General features: G+C 54.9%; 1 protein-coding gene across 13 annotated transcripts in view; it reads left to right on the top strand.

The window, feature by feature from the left end:
* The window catches only part of slmapa (sarcolemma associated protein a), a 38,616-nt gene that overhangs the window by 18,480 nt on the left and 379 nt on the right, over window positions 1-19,757 (top strand). For 2 of the 13 annotated variants that reach the window (XM_084704201.1, XM_084704214.1), the window contains 17 exons: window positions 1-39; window positions 503-643; window positions 852-989; window positions 1,089-1,257; window positions 1,622-1,672; window positions 2,548-2,607; window positions 3,849-3,911; window positions 6,072-6,131; window positions 7,600-7,674; window positions 9,770-9,850; window positions 10,299-10,358; window positions 15,301-15,426; window positions 15,532-15,606; window positions 15,848-16,153; window positions 16,374-16,491; window positions 17,415-17,586; window positions 17,716-17,850. The exon at window positions 1-39 is cut by the window's left edge and continues 33 nt beyond it. In XM_084704201.1, coding sequence (XP_084560327.1) covers window positions 1-39; window positions 503-643; window positions 852-989; window positions 1,089-1,257; window positions 1,622-1,672; window positions 2,548-2,607; window positions 3,849-3,911; window positions 6,072-6,131; window positions 7,600-7,674; window positions 9,770-9,850; window positions 10,299-10,358; window positions 15,301-15,426; window positions 15,532-15,606; window positions 15,848-16,153; window positions 16,374-16,491; window positions 17,415-17,586; window positions 17,716-17,850 — 1,869 coding nt within the window. Of the gene's footprint in view, window positions 40-502; window positions 644-851; window positions 990-1,088; window positions 1,258-1,621; window positions 1,673-2,547; window positions 2,608-3,848; window positions 3,912-6,071; window positions 6,132-7,599; window positions 7,675-9,769; window positions 9,851-10,298; window positions 10,359-15,300; window positions 15,427-15,531; window positions 15,607-15,847; window positions 16,154-16,373; window positions 16,492-17,414; window positions 17,587-17,715; window positions 17,851-19,148; window positions 19,237-19,757 lie in introns of all 13 variants that reach the window. The other 11 variants (XM_084704202.1, XM_084704204.1, XM_084704205.1 and 8 more) reach the window with 11 other exon arrangements.

Raw genomic sequence — 19,757 nt, forward strand, 5'->3', positions numbered from 1 at the left:
CTAGAGGTGATGGGGAGCCAACTGCAGGCCTACAACAAAGTAAGACCCAGGACCCAGCACGTCCTGTCCTGTTCATGTCCAGAGAAGCTCGGCGTCATGCTTAGCGCCATGACAACACCAGGCCTGACCTGACAGCCCTGTCCTCTCTCTCATCCTCTCATCCCCTCCTCTCTAATCTTCCCCTCGCATCCTGTCCTCTCTCTCATCCTCTCATCCCCTCCTCTCTCATCTTCCCCTCTCATCCTATCCTCTCTCCTCCTTCTCTCATCCCCTACTCCCTCATCTTCCCCTCTCATCCTATCCTCTCTCTTCTCCTCTCCTCTCTCTCCTTCTTCTCTCATCCTCTCCTCTTTCTCTCATCCTCTCCTCTCTCTCCTCCTTCTCTCATCCTCTCCTCTTTCTATCATCCTCTCCTCTCTCTCCTCCTTCTCTCATCTTCCCCTCTCATCCTCTCCTCCTTCATCTCCCGCCCATCACCATCCTCCTCCTCCATCTGCCCCAGAACCAAACAGAAGACGGCATCCGCAAGGAGCTGGTGGCCTTACAGGATGACAAGCACAGCTACGAGACCACGGCCAAAGAGTCCCTGAGGCGGGTCCTTCAGGAGAAGATCGAGGTGGTCAGGAAGCTCTCCGAGGTGGAGGTAGGGGACACACATTCTCACACACACACACACACACACCTGTTTACACTTGAATAGACCATGAAAGGATGTGAACGTGCAGGCTTGTACACAAACACACATCCGCGTCGTCTTCCACATGGACACACGCCCATGACTGTAGATATTCATACAACACCATGGACTGTGTGTGCGTGCGTGCGTGTGTGTGTGTGTGCGCGCGCTGCAGAGGAGCCTCAGCAACACGGAGGACGAGTGCACCCACCTGAAGGAGGTGAACGAGAGGAACCAGGAGGAGCTGAGGGAGCTGGCCAACAAGTACAACGGAGCCGTCAACGAGATCAAGGACCTCACTGACAAGATCAAGGTGCGTGTCTGCCGGTGGCCCCGGCTGGGGGGCGGGGGTCAATGTCAACAACACCCTCTGATAGTGTGTGTGCGTGTGTGCGTGCGTGTGTGTGCGCAGCTGGCCGAGGCCCGTCAGGAGGAGCTGACCCAGAAGGGGCAGCAGGAGAAGCAGGAGCTGCAGCTGAGGATGGAGGAGATGGAGGACAAGGAGCAGGCCCTGCAGGCTCGCATCGAGGCCCTGCAGGCCGACAACGACTTCACCAACGAGCGCCTCACCGCTCTGCAAGGTAGCGCCCCCCCCACGCACGTACACACACGCGCCCTGGTTCTTCACAGCTTTTTGATATGTACATACACATTGACGCTTTGACAAAGTCTCACACATTTCACGGCCAACTAACCTGCCCCCCCCCACGCGCGTGTGTACACACACACACACACACACACACACACACACACACACACACACACACACACACACACACACACACACACACACACACACCGTCGTCCGCTGAGGTGTTTCTACTCAGGCGGGTGGTGGTCTCAGGGAGCTTGTCGGCTTGCATGGCACCCAGACAGCGAATTCCCCCCAAAACGGCATTGTTAGTCACCCCACACCATCTCTTCTACTTGTTGTCCATCTTCCAGTGCGGTTAGAACAGCTGCAGGAGAAAAGCATTAAGGATAACAACAGTTTAGGTGAGTCTCGGGGTCACACATCGCCCCTGCCGCCCCCCCCCCCCCCCCCCCCCCCCCCCGCTCTCACACAGTGTCCATGCTGCTAACCCTGCATCTCTTCCTTCTTCTACTGACGCAGCATGAACACTTTCGCGTCCGCTCTGAGACCCATCCTAACCCAGTCCCCGTCGCCGTCCCCCCCCCCCCCTCGCTCCTCTCTGCGTCCTGGCGGAGATCTCGTCTGTGTCTCCACCAGTGCGCAGGAGGCAGGGCCCCCGGGGGGGGGGCTGACACGGGGGCGAGTCCCCCCCCCCTCCCTCCTCCTGGTTCTGCCTCCTGTTTGGTCCGCTCCGGCCCGGGGTCTCTCGCTCTGGCCCTCTGCTCCGTTTCTCACGCAAACACTGCTCTGTTCAGCATGCTCTCTTCCAAGACTCCTCCTCTCACTGCTGTTACCGTGTCTCCTCCTCCCCTTCCCCTCCCCTCCTCCAGTCTCACGTCTGTCTCTCTGTCTGGGGATCTCGGTCGGCTTGGGTGACGGGGTGACCGCCCGGGGGGACCCGCGCACCTGGAGTCTAGCCTTCCCAGGGTTCACACATGCTCTGTGGAGATTCTCGCCTCGCGCCGTCATGGTGCAGCGCTCGGCTGGTGTAGAGGCCCTCACTGGTGTTTCCACTTGGTTGTCAGGGAGTTTAAATGTCGCCCAAAGTGCCCAATAGAAGTCCACAATGAACAATTTAAATTAAAAAATACACACTGAAAGATGTTCATTTGCAGCATGACCCAAATAGCTATTGGAGGGGGTCGTTTTTGTCCTGATGGTGGTCGTGTCGGATGGTTGGTGTGTGGAGGGCTCGGGGCGTGTCCTCAGCTGTGCTGTGTTTGTGTGACGTCAGCAGGGGGTCCAGATGAAGATGGCTCATCCTCCTCCTCTGACCTCAGCACCCCGGAGGAAGACGGTACTAGTTCTGTCTCCTACGACACGCCTGGTCTCACTGAGGGGGTCTGCTCTCTCTCTCTCTCTCTCTCTCTCTCTCTCTCTCTCTCTCTCTCTCTCTCTCTCTCTCTCTCTCTGTCTCTCTGTCTCTCTGTCTCCTTCTGGCTCTCTCGCTCTTTCTCAAGCTGGCTCTCTCGCTCTTTCTCAAGCTGGCTCTACATTTCGCTTGGCCTCTCTCTCTGCTTCTCTCTCTTCCTCTCTCTCTCTTCCTCTCTCTCGCTCTCTCTCTCTTCCTCTCTCTCTGTCTCTCTGGCTGCATTGGGAGTGTCTCAGTGTAAACATTATCCTGGAGGCCCTCTGGACTTGTGGCTTTTTTTTTTCTGCGGTGACTTGTAAGGTGGAGGAAGTGAACAACTAACACCATAGCATAAGTCCTAACCATGACAGTTCTGACCACCCCTGAGTGTTGACCGTGGTGTGGCATGGGTCATGCTCTCCTAACCCAAGTCCCGTTGAATGAGCTGCCGTCACAGAAGGGGCAGGGTTCTGGTTAGGCCAGGAGATGCGGTCGCTTGGGCTGTTAAACACACCGGGTCTGGGCCTGGGCGTAAACCTGGCCGCTCCACGTTTAGGGAGGAGGATCTCCCTGCATCTCCAGCTGCTCAGGGTGGGCCGCCACAGGCCTCAGCCTGCTCCTCTGCTCTGGAACAAAGCTCTGGACGCTGTGGCCTGACTGGCTCCATATCCTCAGTGTGGCAGCTGTGGGCATGATGACACTAAAGTTTTAGTCCTTGGCGGTTTGACTTTCCATGCCGGTCACAAACAGAGGGGGATTGAGGGACCTTGAGGGAGTTGGATGACTGATCTGAGTGACCTGCGTGTGAGTGTGTTGAGGGAGGGCAGTCCTCCATAGACGCAGACAGAGAGGGTGCTCTCGGAAATAGGTCCCGCCTCTTGTTGTGATTGACTCGGCCGGTTGGCCAACTGAGAAAGCCGTGAGGGAGGAGGAGGAGGGGGAGGAGGAGGAGGGGGGGGGGTGTCTGTCTGTCTCTGTCTGAGCCTTCTGCATCTCTGTCTGGCCCCTTGTTCCATGTCTGTTCATGATGTCCCCATAGAGCCTGTGTGTATGCTGTATTTGCCCCCTTTTTTTTTTTTATACCTCAGCTGTTTACTTACCCTTCTGACTGGAGGACAGAGGAGGAGGAGGACGACGATGTTCTGCTAATGTTAATATTTAATGGAAGGTTTCTCTTTTTCTGTTAGACCACTATCTATTAAAGAGTGGAGGGGACTGCACTATTATCCAACATTACATTGAGTGCCAGCGTGAGTACACCAGACTTCTTTCCACTGCTTCTCTTCAGACAGGCAGACCAGAGACACAAGCACACACACAGGCCAGAGAGACAGACAGACAGGACAGAGAGACAGACAGACAGACAGACAGACAGGCCAGAGGGACAGAGGGACAGACGGACAGGCCAGAGGGACAGACGGACAGGCCAGAGGGACAGACGGACAGGCCAGAGGGACAGACGGACAGGCCAGAGGGACAGACGGACAGGCCAGAGGGACAGACGGACAGGCCAGAGGGACAGACGGACAGGCCAGAGGGACAGACGGACAGGCCAGAGGGGCAGACGGACAGGCCAGAGGGGCAGACGGACAGGCCAGAGGGGCAGACGGACAGGCCAGAGGGACAGACGGACAGGCCAGAGGGGCAGACGGACAGGCCAGAGGGGCAGACGGACAGGCCAGAGGGGCAGACGGACAGGCCAGAGAGGCAGGCAGGCAGGCAGGCAGACAGGCCCTCAAGGCACCCAGGGAGAGTGAGCTGATGATCTGACCCCATGACCTCAGGCAGACCCAGACAGACATGTTCTCTCTTTACTGTCAGTGGGCCTCGCCGGGTGAGTGTGTGTGTGTGTGTGTGTGTGTGTGTGTGTGGGTTCTTCCACTGCTACTGTGAGCTCATAGAGCTGTTTTCCTCGCATGGTCCAAGGTAGGGATGCACCAACGCAAAAATAAAATGGCCATTAGTGTGAAACACGCTTAATATTAGTTAACAATAATTGGCTGCTTTTAGCGCATCACCAATAAAGTAAGTGGATCTGAGCTCCCCCCCCCCCCCCCCCCCCCCCGAAAAACAACAACAACAATTTAATCAGCTTTGACATTTGATGCTGCTCTGTTGACGTGTGCTTCGAGTTGGACTGCTCTGTTGTTGACGACGTGAACCGACAGTGGGCGTGCTTTTGAATGCCAACACGTGAACCTAGTGAAGAGCCAAGCCCTAGTGCAAAAGTACAAATAAGCACTCTGCAGAAAACAAATGCACACAACAAAGTTTAACTAAGCAAATCTAGCGTAGCGGGCCACCAGGAGGAGCGTGGTGGAGAAGCCTCTAATGCTAATGAGCTGAAACGGCTTTGTGTCGCACGCACAAGCAGAGACCCTGGACAGTAGGTGGATGGCGGATGTGCGGTGAAAAGGAAACTTGACTGTGGAGAAAGCGGCGAGGCGTCGCTTCCTGACAACAGCCACGTAGTGGGAGGTAGTTCTTAACAGCCGTGGCCTTGTGAACGACCCGTCACGGGTGAATTGATACCCGCTGAATGGCCCGTTGTTAACAGTCGAGCATTGTTATTCAGGCGTTCCAAAAATGTTTTCAATTAGCATATTCCGATATGGCTATTGTTTTCTTTCCTTGTGCCTGTCTTGTAATGAACCGCGTGGGTTCCAGGCCTGATGAACCTATTTGAGGATAAAACCAAACCAAATCTAGATGAAAATCTCAACCGTCTATAGGGCTTCATCCACATTCCTCCTGGTATCAACTCCCAGCATCCATACGGGTGCTTCTCCTAGTCCAGGGCTTCTTCACCCACTACCTTCTGGTAACTACCTTCCTGTGAGAGAGAGTGTTGTACAGTCTTTACCATGAAGGCACATGCTGTTGGACATGGTCGCTGTAGAGGTGGTGTAGCAGCAAAGGTTGTTTCTTTTCTGGATGGCTCTGGACCCCCCCCCCCCAAAAAAAATGGGCCGGTCCTGCAGATTAGGATGTAACATGACCAGCTGTACCTGGGCTGTCTCAGCGGGGGGGTTCTGCTGCATGGCGTCTCCTAACTTCCCTAACGTCCCTGGATGGATTAACCGCCTGGCTCCCCCCACTCACACGTGTTCTGTTCTCCTCTGTTTGAGAGGACCTAGGGAGCGGCTCTGATTGGATATGGTCGACTATATGGCTTCCTGTTCTCGAAATGGGCCGCTTTATGGCCTTCTAATTGGTTTATACGTTTGACTCATTTAGTTGGGGCTACGAGGGAAAAAAAAAAACATTTAACATGCACGACGCCCCACAGCAAAACACGCTATGACAATATACAGGATGTAGACAGTGATGTCATGCACGAGGTTGAACAGCATCATCATCATCATCACCTTCATGGCCTCGCCTTACTGACCTCCGTGTCCCCCCCACAGCCGTGATGCAGCTGAAGGATGCCGTGGGCTCGTCGCTACACAAGCTGGCCAACTTTGACGGTAAGCCGTGTGGTTGCGCTGGAGGTGCCTGTGTCACTCGGTCACTCACAGTAGAAAGCTGGCCGAGACCGTGCTGCTTCGATGGTCATGTGTAACTAGCACAGACCATGCTGCTTCGATGGTCATGTGTAACTAGCACAGACCGTGCTGCTTCGATGGTCATGTGTAACTAGCACAGACCGTGCTGCTTCGATGGTCATGTGTAACTAGCACAGACCGTGCTGCTTCGATGGTCATGTGTAACTAGCACAGACCGTGCTGCTTCGATGGTCATGTGTAACTAGCACAGACCGTGCTGCTTCGATGGTCATGTGTAACTAGCACAGACCGTGCTGCTTCGATGGTCATGTGTAACTAGCACAGACCGTGCTGCTTCGATGGTCATGTGTAACTAGCACAGACCGTGCTGCTTCGATGGTCATGTGTAACTAGCACAGACCGTGCTCTGAGGGAAGGGTAAACCCTATCCAAATATGTTCAGCAGGTGTGCCCTTTGATGGGTCAAGGTTTTTCTCAGAAACTATTTGAATGCTCCATTTGAAGGAACTGGCAGGAGGTTGTAAGGATGGGCGACGCGCGCACACACTCACACACACTCACACACACTCACACACTCACATCACCTACTCTTAACCTAATTAGCAGTCTACTCACAAGACATCAGTCCTATTTGTGTCTGATGGCTCAGCATGCACTGCTACCCCGATGAGTATAATTAAACAATGACAATGTTTGTCCATTGAAACACTGTATTTTCATCATATATGGAAGACTGAGGTAAAGTCAGGGAAGGGAGTTTCCTGACGTTCTATTTTAGCCTTTTCTATTTGTGAGCGGTGACAGGATGAGCACCCTGCAACGATGACTCAGCTCGCTCTGGAGCTGCCTACTCTCTACCACTCTCTCTCCTACTCTCCTTAGTACTCTCTCTACCACTCTCTCCTACCCTCTCCTGCTCTCTCTCCTACTCTCTCTAGTACTCTCTCTACCACTCTCTCCTACACTCTCTTCTACACTCTCTCCCATTCTCCTTCCTTCTCCCTTACTCTATCCTATTCTCTCTTACTCTTTCCCACCCTCTCTCCTTTCCTCTCTCCCACCCTTTCCCTTACTCTCTCTCCCACTCTCTCTTCTGACTGTTTGAGTCATGTCCAATGAGATCTGAAAATGCACCTCTTCAGACTCTACCTGATTTTATTTAAGGGTTACAGCAGCACCTACCTGTAGTATTTGTGGTATCTGCACGATTGACCTTTGTGATTTAGTTGTAACACAAACCTGTTCCTCAACATTTAACCACTGTATTACTGTTAACCAATAGCGCAAAAAATGATCTCAAACACCGATGAAGCAGTTTGATTTGACAACAGTCCCAGAAGATCTCTCGAGAGGCCCCGTCTGGTGATGGATGTTGTGTAAGCATCCTGGACCAAGCTGGTCTAATCTTCTGATGCGTCTTGTTCTTCAGATGTGATCGATGCTCACCTCCAGAACAACCAGACAGCAGATGAGGACAGCTTGGCCAGTCCAGACCGACTCAAAGGTAAACACTCAACTGTCTACGCTCAACAACCAGGGCTGGAAATTGGCACCTGCCTGTCGCTACTGTGGCTAACAATGTAATGCCACAGTAGTGGCATTAGACTGACATATTCATTTTGTTTATCGATGCCTCGCAGTATGTGGGTCATTAACATAAAACTGAGTACTAAAACGATTGTTCGCAAAGTCAACCACGTGACATGATGAACCCTGCCTCTCACACACACACAGCACTTGATGAACCCTGCCTCTCACACACACACAGCACTTGATGAACCCTGCCTCACACACACACACAGCACCTGATGAACCCTGCCTCTCACACTCACACACACACACACACACACACACAGCACCTGATGAACCCTGCCTCTCTCACACACACACACAGCACTTGATGAGCCCTGCCTCTCACACACATACAGCACTTGATGAGCCCTGCCTGGCACACACACACACACAGCACCTGATGAACCCTGCCTCTCACACACACACAGCACCTGATGAGCCCTGCCTCTCACACACACACAGCACCTGATGAGCCCTGCCTCGCACACACACACAGCACCTGATGAACCCTGCCTCTCTCTCACACACACACAGCACCTGATGAACCCTGCCTCTCTCTCACACACACACAGCACCTGATGAACCCTGCCTCTCACACACACAGCACCTGATGAACCCTGCCTCGCACACACACACACACACAGCACCTGATGGACCCTGCCTCTCTCTCACACACACACAGCACCTGATGAACCCTGCCTCTCTCTCACACACACAGCACCTGATGAACCCTGCCTCTCTCTCACACACGCACAGCACCTGATGAACCCTGCCTCTCTCTCACACACACACAGCACCTGATGAACCCTGCCTCTCTCTCACACACACACAGCACCTGATGAACCCTGCCTCTCTCTCACACACACACAGCACCTGATGAACCCTGCCTCACACACACACACACAGCACCTGATGAACCCTGCCTCTCTTACACACACACAGCACCTGATGAACCCTGCCTCTCTCTCACACACACACACAGCACCTGATGAACCCTGCCTCTCTCTCACACACACAGCACCTGATGAACCCTGCCTCACACACACACACAGCACCTGATGAACCCTGCCTCTCTCACACACACACAGCACCTGATGAACCCTGCCTCTCTCACACACACACACACACACAGCACCTGTCTAACCGCTCGTCTCTGTACCGTGTGGCTCTACATCTGGCGTGACATCATCAGATCCTGGCCTCCTCTATCCCCCGGAGATTACGGTCTCAGATTATGGCAACTCAGATTAGCACTGCTGCCCTGCCGCACAAAGAAAGGCTGGCGTGGGTCCAGGGTAATCCCGCGGCTGGACACACAGTAGCGGGACACGCCACTAATGCGGCATGCTGGGACACCGTCATCCCAGTATCCCCCGGGCTTATTTTAGAGTCCAAACTCTGTTGGTTTTTCCATCTCCTCACGCCTTTCACACGCCCTGCCACCGTCGGGCCCATCAGCGCTCGTGACTCGACAAACAAACGTCCGCTGCAAGCAAGGCTTATCCCAGCGCCACATTCGGGTGTGCCTAAACAGTCGTAGCCATTGTTGTGGCTTTGAAACATCGCCTGGACATTTTTTCCCCCACCTCATCCCGCATACCAAAGTGGTCGAGCACTATTGCTGAATTTACAAACTACCTGTTTTGGGCCCAACGGGGTCGTGGGTGGGGCGACCCTCCGGGACCCCCAGGACAAAAGCCTGACCAGGCTGCTATTTTAGCAGCCAGCTGCCCCCCCCCCCATCCCAGAGGCAGGCAGGCCCACAGCTGATGACCATGTGTGGGGGAACGTGGTCCTGCAGAAAGGAGGACCAAACCATTATCACGCAGCAGGATCTCATGAGTCCCCCACTGTCGTGACATGCATCAGTGTCAAGCGTGAGAGAATCATGTCTATAAGTAAGGCTTGTTGCGTGTATTTATAGTCCCCTTCGTTTATCACTCTCTGTGGTGAGTGTGTGGCTGAGACTGTGACTGCCCCCCCCCCCCCCTCTCCTCATCTGAATGGTACGTCCCTTTCTCCTGTAGAAAACACCAGAGATGCTAAAGAGTCGGACATGTCAGACACACTGAGCCCCAGCAAGGACCGCAGCAGTGACGACACCTCAGGTACACAGCTTGCTCTTCCTTTCTATAGAAAGACTTGTGTTGTGTTTGACTGGTACCATACCTTTTATTATTATTAATTAATGTAAAAAAAAAAAAAAAAGCTAGTTGATTTATCTACTTCATAAACGATGTTGATTGGGAAAGAGTACCTAACTACCTTATGTTATTTATAGGTATACAGATAATAGATCCTAGATGTCATCTTTATTTGTGTGTGTGTGTGTGACACTGCCCCTCAGTCCTCGTGTGTAATCTGTGGCCAGTGCAGGGATAACATTTGTTTTCAGAAGGATCTCTGACTAGTGCAGGGTTGACTAGCGTGACTGACCACTAGTAGATCCATAGTTCAGGCTACTGTCTGTGTGCGTGTGTCGATTGGATTTTCCACAGCATTGTGTCCTGGCGGCAGGTTGGTTGTGTGTGAACTGTGCTCTCTCTCTCCCCCCAGACGGGAACATGGACGAGCCAGAGCTGAACGAGCCTCAGAACAGGGTGGCGCTGCTCAAAGGTACGTCCCTGCTGCTCACCTCCTCCTGGGGCTCTCTGGCTCTCTCTCACCACACTCTCTGACCCGGCCCTGTGTTCACGTCAGCCACGGCTCCATCCCCTCCTGTGGTCTGTCAACCACCAGTCACAAGGTCCTTTGCGGTCTTCAGCAGTGTCGGCCTCAGTGTCACGGGGACATTGTTAGTGGACGTCAGAGGCTGTTTGGTGTACCACCAGAGCCTGGCAGGGCGGGGCTTCAGGACCCAGCCACGACCATATATGGAGTGGCGCTGGGAGGGGCGACGCTGGGAGGGGCGGCGCTGGGAGGGGTGGCGCTGGAGACTCCACTTCAGTCTGGCTGATCCTGCCAGTCCCGTCACTGACGGAGGAGAAGGAATTCAAGTTCAGGTGTTTTGTTGTTGTTTTGTGTGTTTTTTGGAGGTTGGGGGGGGGGGGGGCAGATCTGGGGTGATCCGAGCCCTGGCGTGTTTCTGCTTTCTCCCCTCATCCCTCTCCGATCCCTGCAGCTGTCCTTGCTCATCGAGGGAGGGAGGGAGGGGGGGGGGGGGGTGGAGGGGAATAGTGGGGGGCATAGACACACGCGCTCTGGGAATGTAAACCTATTAGAGTGTAATTAGTAAGGGGAACCTGATGGGACTCTCACAGCAGGAGGGTCACGGATTGCCACACACACACCCACCCACACACACACCTTTATCCATGTTGTGTGAGACCTAGATCCATGTTGTGTGAGACCTACATCCATGTTGTGTGAAGAGCAGCCATGCTTCACCAGAAGGCGATCCTGTTCACAGCAGGGGCGCGTCAGCTGCTGTCGTGGGTCTCGGCGTGCCCTTCAGCCTCCCTACCACCAGAGGGCACCGTCTCCTGGGTTGGCAGGACGGGCAGGGCTTACTCACCACACACAGTTGTGACCCAGTTCACCTCAATCAGTCTGATACTGTTCACAGAACCCAAAACTCCCATTAAACCTATTTGGCTGGAAAGCGTCCCTCTCCTGTGAGGGATAATGAGGGAAGTTGAGGGCAGCCCAGTGCGTGGATAGGCTTAGAGAGAGGAGCTCTTCGATAGAGGGTTATGAAACACGGTTTTAGACTGTTACGAGACCATCTCTGAAAGCCATTGTGGATGTATAGTACTTGGCGCTGTGTGGTGTGAAACGTCTCTTATTCTGGGTCAGAGAGAGTTAATCCCTCGCGTGTGTGTGCGTGCGTGTGTGTGTGTGTGTGTGCGTGTGTGTGTGTGTGGGAGAGAGAGTGTGTGAGTGTGTGGTGCTTAGTGCTGCAGAGTGGCGTGGCTAACTGCGCTCCGAGGTCAACCACCACTCGGTCGTCAGACCTCAGGTGAAGGACATCCTTTACTCTCTGTCTCGCCTCACACAATAGAATCCTACTGAACCATTGGAACTTTCTAGAACAACTCCACCTCCTCCACACACACCTGTGCTTCGTGACCAACTATATCTGGAGGGCAGGAGTCTGTCTGTCTGTGTGTGTGACTCACCACATGTGACTCAGCAGGATGGTGCGTGTGTCACCCTCGCCCCCTCAGCCGCCGTCTCCTGTTCTCAGACGTGGCTGTCCGGGGGAAGATCACCTGGGGAGGCCAGGGGTCACTGAAAGGTCACACACCGTCACTGCAACACCGGGGCTGTGCACTAGAGGGAGACAGAGGTCCTCCTCGCTGGGTTGATCAGGACGCTGGCTGGACATTGCTCACAACCGCCTCAGAGCCCTGAAATAGAGTTGATCAGCCGGTAAGGCTTTCGTTGAAATGCAGGCATGAAACTAGCAGAGTCTTGTGTTGAGAGAGGCTCTTTAGTTCTGGCTCAGTGATGCAGCGTCTCCCACAAGCCCCTCTGGCCCCAGCAGGACCCAGCCAGGAGGGGGAGGAGAGACACTGCTGGGTCTGGGTCTGGCTGCCTCCATGTCTGCCTCCCTGCCCTGACCTGACCCTAGGCACAGTCCCTCACAATGGACCTGCTGAAACCCTGCTTCCTCACCCTGCACGCACACACAAACACAAACCACTCCGGACTCCAGGATTAGCTGAATCCTGTTAGGGGGAAAAACATCATTACCTCATCGCAGCACCGGGCAGCCAAATGGCAAAGCCCAGGGTCCTGTCCTGAAGCTGCTCAGGGCTCTGGCTGACTGGCTCCTCACACTCACTCACTCACTCTTCAGTCAGCAACCTCCCAGTACTGGAAAGGTGGACGCTCGGGCTGGCGCGTCTAGATGGGCTCTCAGACTCGCTTCTCTTCTCCAGCGCCATTTCATCCTACAGGAGGAACTGTCATAAGTCGAATGTCACGACAAAACCGTGTGACCGAAGCAAGGCTCTATCTTGAGGAAGGACGTCGTCAAATAACCAGCACACCTGCTGTTCCTCAGCCTTTTTACGACAGAGTCCTCCCCCCCCCCCCAGACCACCGTCAGCCTCTGGGAGTAGCCTCCCTTTCGGCCCCCTCTCCAGTAGCAGCCACCCTTTCTGGCCTCCAGCATCAGCCTGAGCACATCAGCTGGACCAGGCATGCCTCTGATCAGCGGGGGCCTGGGCCCACCGCTGTGGGCAGCAGGGCTGTTCTCCGTCAGGGCCGAGTGGGCCACATTGTTCAGTGTCCTGGCTGGCACGCCATCTAAACCCCTCCAGGATTAGGGGCCTTAAGACTGCCCTGGTATGCGTGCCAAGGTGTGCCAGGGGGTTAGTGAGGCATTGTGTCCGTGTTTGTTTCCCCGTCTGTCGGTAAGGCAACCGATGTTAAAATGACTCGCCTCCCCCCCCCCCCCCCCAAGTAAGATTAGTGTGCACTGGTGTGTGTGTGTTTGTGTTCAATTGCAGGGGCATGTCTCTCTGGAAAGACGTCATTTTATTTAGTTGTTTATTTGATGTGTCCGGGAGATGGCCTCTATAAATAGAGGGTAAATGCAGTGGGGCCCTCTGCTCTGTAATTGGGCGGAATGGGTGTTTGATGGTGTAAGCCTCGCACGCCTCGCAGCATGGTCCCGCAGCGGCCTGCTCTGTCATTAGAGCGGATCACAAGGTGACACCTGGCTTTGCTCTGCTTTTGATGTCCACCCTCAGAGCCCAGCTCTCCACACGCGGGTCAGAGCAGCCCTCTGCTGGGGAGCAGGGGCCACAAGGGGTTTCACCAAGGGCCGTGCGCTGTGCATTACGGGCATCTCTTTAAAGATGTACCTGTTTTGCACCCAGCCTAGCTACTGGTGTTTTACCTGGGGGGGGGGGGGGGGAGTTGTGGCTGTGGCTGGCTCCAGTGTAGGTTGTGGTCCTGGGGACACAGGGTGAGGTCAGTGGAGTCACGGCGTTTGGGCTGGCTGTGTCCCTGGCCCAGGCAGGCCTCTCCCAGGCCGTCCAGGCTTATTAGCACTCTGCTGCTGCTGCTGCTGCTGATGACAGGAGGCAGGGGAGGGTTTGATCAGCCCTGTTTGGATTACATGTCCTCTCATCACTGGGATGGCAGCACTTCAGAGAGGAGGGTTAGGTGGCGGAGGAGGGAGGGGGTGGGGGGAGGTTTGGGGCGGTGGAAATGGGGGTTACATTAGATCATAGACTTTCGTCCCGACTTTCATTCCAAGGAGTTTACCCCCCCTCTTCCCCTCTGCCCATAGAAGGAAGGGAGCCAGGCCACAAGAATAACAGTGGGGGTGCGCCAACCTCCTCAGTGGCCTTGGTGTGGTGGTGGGGGGGGGGGGGGGGGGGGAGCAGAGCGGAAAAGAGAGACAGAGGGAGGGGGAGAGGGATACCTCGCCGACCGCAGCTATAAACAGCCCAGGATGACATAAGCCCCAACATCTGGCAGGGGAAGCAGAGCTGGGACGGTCGTTCGGTCTCTTGAGGGAAAGGGGGGGGGGGGGGGCATGAGGATTCCCATTGGACAGTGATGTTCCAGACCACATCAAGCTCTCGCTGGGATAGGCTGGTTTGGTCGCAGTGTGCGGAGCGAGATGCCCCGGGGTAAAAAAACTAAACAAAAAGAGGAAAGTTTCCTCCAAAAAATCCCCTCTCCACCCCTCCCCTCAAATCTCGAGGAGCTTGACGGTTGAAAGGGGTGCCTGGACAAAGGTTATGTTGTGTGAAGCGTGCGCTGTGAGGGGAAATGTGACGTTGGTCTGCTGGCCTGACTGAGACCTCAGTGAGCCCAACTCTACCGTTTCATAATCCCCGTCAGCTGGGTTAGGTCATCATTACCACGCACACACACACACACACACACACACACACACACACACACACACACACACACACACACACAGACAGACAGAAGGGCAAGCATTATGAAATGGCCATTGAACCATGGTCTCTCTCTCTTTCTGCCTCTCTCTGCCTCTCTCTCTTTGTCTCTCTCCCTCTTTCTGTCTCCTGTCTGTCTCGCTGTCCCCCCCCCCCCCACATGGCTCATCTTGTGTCGCCCCCTCCTCCCCTCACTCCTCTGGTGGGAACAGCAGTGAGGTCATCAGAAGCAGGTCTCTCTGGGGCTGTTTTGAATCTCCACCTCATCTGAAAGATTCACTCATCTAACGGACCTCTGCAATTTTTCCCATGTGGGCGCTTGTTGATCCGACTGGTTTAATGCCTAAACTCGTATTCATTTTTATGACAAAAACACACACGCCCCGAGCAAGTCATTGTATTGTGCGCGCACACACATCACCTGACACACTCAAGTTATTTCAATGGGCCGTGTTGCAAGTTGTGAGTCGTCGAGAATGACGATGAGTTGTACTTCCTGTGTGGCCCAGGCTTGACCCCCAAGCTCCCAGCTAGCCTCTGCAGGACTGCACACACACACACAGTTAGGGGAAAGGATTGTCTAGTACTGTATGTGGGAGTATTGAAACAGAGAGCAGACAAACCATTTCTGTGTCTAACCCTGTGTGTGTGTGTGTGTGTGTGTGTGTGTGTGTGTGTGTGTGTGTGTGCAGACGAGCTGCGCAGAGCCAACCTGGAGCCCGGGGACACGGAGCAGGTGATCAGCCACCTCCACAGAGAGCTGCTGGAGGCCCAGGAGCTGGCCAACACCGGCAAGCAGAGGTGTCTGGAGCTCCAAGGTACTGCTGACCCAGAGGAGAGGACATTCTGGGGGGGGGGGGGAGCTTTCACTGGGGCCCGGGTCAACCTGTGTGGTGGTGTTGATGTTGTTGTTGTTGTCCCAGCTCTGCTGGAGGAGGAGAGGAGGAACAACAGGCAGCAGACGGAGGAGTCTGCCAAGCAGATCCAGTACCTGCAGAGTGAGGGTCAAGTCACACACGCACGCACGCACACACACACACACACACACACACACACGTATATCAAATGCTCCCACATTTCCACTCTCCATCACCACACCCTCCTCCTCCACACACACACACACACACACACACACACACACACACACACACACTGCGAAAATACACCACATACCCACTCTCTATCCTGCACAGACTTACACGACATTGTCTAACATCCGTCCGTGTGTGTGTGCTGCAGCCCAGCTGGGGAAGCTGCAGGCGGACATGGAGGCCCTGCGGGAGCAGCGGGAGAGCACCCTGAGCAGCACGCGGGAGGAGCTGCACAGCGCCCAGGAGGAGGTGCTGGTGCTGCGCCACGCCATGGAGGCGGCCACGGCCGAGCGCGAGCGCGACATCGCCGCCCTGCAGGGCCACCTGGGTGGCATGGGCGCCGAGCTGGAGCGCTGGCGGGCGGCGGCGCAGCAGTACGAGCGGGAGATCGAGGCGCTGCAGGCCACCTTCCTGCAGCAGAGCCAGCACCAGCAGAGGGCCAGCCGGCTGCAGGGTAAACGGCGCGGCGTCTCCACCAGGGGGCGGTGGGGAGCTGGTTATGTGAGGGGAGGGGGACGAGGGGGGGACGAGACAGGCTAGAAAACAAGTTAGTTAAGGCGTGGCGAGAGATACGCTCTTTTGTTGACTGAGAATGAAGAGCCTACTTCTTAGCGACCCTTTATTTAAATGAAGTCCCTTCCTCCCTGTGTGTGTGTGTGTGTGTGTTTCCTCAGATGAGCTGGAGAAGCTGCAGAGGGACTGCTGCGGCCTGCAGGAGGAGTGTGACAGCCTGCGCTCTGAGAAGGGCTCCCTGCTGAGCACACTGAGCCGGCTGGAGAGCGAGCTGGACAGGTGGGGGCTCGTCACGCGCCGGCCCGGCCCCGACTCGGCCTCCTCCTGGGGCTGGGAGGGGGGCAGGCAGGCAGGCAGGCAGGGGGAGGGGAGGGAGAGTTGGAGAGAGACAGAGAGAGAGGACAGGAGGGTTGGGAGAGAGCAAGAGTCGACTCATCCGTGTGGGTGGAGTGCTGACTGTCCAATAACGTGTGTGTGTGTTTGAACTCTACCACCGTGCAGATGGGGAGTAGGCTAACTGACACCGTAGATTATGCTTAGTGTTACTCAACCTCTCTGACACATACTGTCTCACACTCGCCACACACGCCCAGCTGTGAAATGCAGTGGGCTCGGCTGGCCCTCCCTCCCTCCCTCAGCAGTGTGTTCTCCTGCTCTGGGCCTGGTGCTGCCTCAGGGTGTGACACCTTTCAGCTCCACTACAGGAGAGCCGAGCTCAGCAGACAGCACATCATGGCAAGGAAACGGAAGCTCTCGGTCACATTACAGGGCTGTGTGTGTGTGTGTGTGACAAAGGCAGTCTGTTTGGTGAGACCCTCTCCCAGACACTTAATCGGTCTAAGGGGAAGTATGAGGAGGTGGGTGTGTGACAGACAGAGTGGAGTCCTTTGTTACTGTACACCTGTGGTTCTCCTCTGGTAGAGCCCTCTGTTCAACACTATCAGTTACACAGAGAGCGTGTTCTCCACTCTGCTCTCAGCCACGGGGCCAGATGTCGTCCCAGGTGTCTCTTTGGACTGTCAGTCATGGCTGGGGGGGGGGTCAGGTGACCATGGGTGTCCGAAGACGCCAGAAATGAATACATGTTACAGCAATGCTGATGAGGAGAAACACGGTGGTGCTCCTTTTTAACAGCATCCCACTCCTTCCTTCCTTCACCTCCCTCATCTCCCTCCCTCATCTCCCTCCCTCCCTCCCTCCAGCTCTCGGGAGCAGAGTGCCAGTCTGAGCAGCAGCCTGAGGGTTCTGGAGCAGAGCCAGGGGGCGCTGGAGAGCAAGCTGGGCTCCCTCCAGGACCAGCACCTGCAGGACGCCGCCCAGCTCCACACCCAGCTGGCCCAGGCCGACTCCCGCACACACAGCCTGCAGAGGGAGGTGGGTCTCACACACACACAGACAGACACATCCGGACACGTACGTCGTTCCAGCTTTGCTCATGTATTGTCTGTGTGTGTGTGTGTGTGTGTGTGTGTGTGTGTGTGTGTGTGTGTGTGTGTGCTGCAGTACGAGGACACCCAGAGCCTCCTGCTGGACCTGAGGCAGCGCTACGAGAGGACGGAGCAGGAGAAGCGCAGCATCAACGAGGAGCTGGAGCAGTGCAAGGTCAACCTGAAGCTGCTGCTGGACAAGGGCAAGAACGTGAGGCTCTCACACACACACACACACACACTTACCGGGAGCCTCTTGATTCCTGTCAGTACAGTCAGCAAGCAGGAGGAGGGAACCAAGTCAGCAACTGCCTCCCTCCCTCCTCCCACGCACACACACACACACACACACACACACACACACCCACACACACACACACATACACATCCTTGGCAGCCTGCATCAAGATCAACAGGAGACGGATGATGGAGTAGGTGGTGACTGGAGAGAAGGGGGAGGGGCTATTTGCCTGAAGGGCTGAAAGACTGATGTCATGGAAGCTGTCAGGAAGATTTGGCAGACGTGTAGGCACTCAACTTTTGCAATACCCTCTGTGATTATCTTCGACAATTCGAAATGGGTTTTATTTCCAATGGGGTTGGCAAGCATTTTTGGTTTTGTACCTTTTTTCTTTTTAGATATGTTTTGTGTGTGAAACTAAATCCAGTAACTGGAAGCTACACGCTTCCCAAGTATTCAACACGCTTGGGTCCTGAACCAACTGGTCTCTCCAGGGGCCTTCACCTTACTGGGGCGTCTGAGTGTGTGCCTGAAGGAAACCATCCCCCCCCACTGGTGCTGTAGGTGTCCTCCACAAGCCCTGCCCAGCTGGACATGACTGAGTCCCTCAACACAAGCCACTGCTCTCCCCTTAACCTCAGTAACCTACAGCCTGTCTAACCTACAGACGGAGCACACACACACACACGCGCGCGCGTGCGCATGCACGGAGGAGATTTCCCAGCCCCTCTTAACTAGATCCAGAGTAGAACTGTTACTGATGAGACCCCAGGTGATGAACTGGCCCTGTCCGTCCAGCCGTTAGATGTGGAGATGTGTGTCTGTGGCGTTGCTCTCTCTCTCTCTCTCTCTCTGTCTCTCTCTGTGTCTCTCTCTCGTCTCTCTCTCTCTGTCTCTCTCTATCTGTGTCTCTCTCTGTTTTTCTCTGTCTCTCTCTATCCGTGTCTCTCTCTGTTTCTCTCTCTCTCTCTGTCTCTCTCTATCTGTGTCTCTCTCTGTTTCTCTCTCTCTGTCTCTCTCTATCTCTCTCTCTCTCTCTCTCTCTCTCTCTCTCTCGTCGTCATTAATGTTGCCATAGTACCCGTCCCTCCTTTGTTCCTCTGATTCAGGTGTCTCCCCCATCCCTTCTTCTTCTCCCCTCTTTATTTTATTTTACTGTAGAATGTCCCCCCTCCCCCCTCCCTCCCCTGTTTCCAGTCGTTATTTTTCTCCGTTGCCTAGTTATAATTTTAAAGGTTGATTCTTGTAATATCCCTTCCCTCCTCTAGCCATCCATATTGCAGCCTGTCCAAGCCATTTTCATCGGCCTTATCCTGGCTTTGCTGTATTGGTGCTTCGGCCAGTTGTGGTAGGAAGGTACATGGCGCTACTGTCCAGTTGGTGTCCCTTGCGTCTCGTCTGTGTCGAACGTCTCCGCATCTTCATCCTCCTCCTCCTCCTCGGTGTCCCTCTAACCCCCACATGCATGGCTCCGTCACCCAGCGGCTCTGCGCTGCTTCCGCTGGGACACGCCAGGAGCTGCCTGGCCCCCGGCCGCGTGGCTCCGCCTCCGCCTCCACACCCCCCTCATCTCCACACCCATATCTACATATGCGTTTTTGTCTTGCTTGCTCAGTTCACCGACTCCGATCGGTTGTTTTGCTTTATTATTTTCATCTTTTAACTCTTCATTTCCCCCCCTCCACCCCCCATTTCTTGCTCTCGACGGTCATACTGTTTCTCCTGTCTCCATTGGTTCCTCTTCTGAGTAGAAACACGGCTCTTCCTGGTTTCCGCTGGGGGGGGGAAAGGAAAGCCCTGTTTTCCACTTCCTCTCTCTACCGTGGGGTCACTGGCTCTCCCAGTTTAACTATGATCTCCCGCACCTCTGTTTTTGA

This window comes from Hypomesus nipponensis, chromosome 9 (genome assembly GCF_054491055.1).
Source record: "Hypomesus nipponensis isolate SF chromosome 9, ASM5449105v1, whole genome shotgun sequence".
Classification (NCBI taxonomy): domain Eukaryota; kingdom Metazoa; phylum Chordata; class Actinopteri; order Osmeriformes; family Osmeridae; genus Hypomesus; species Hypomesus nipponensis.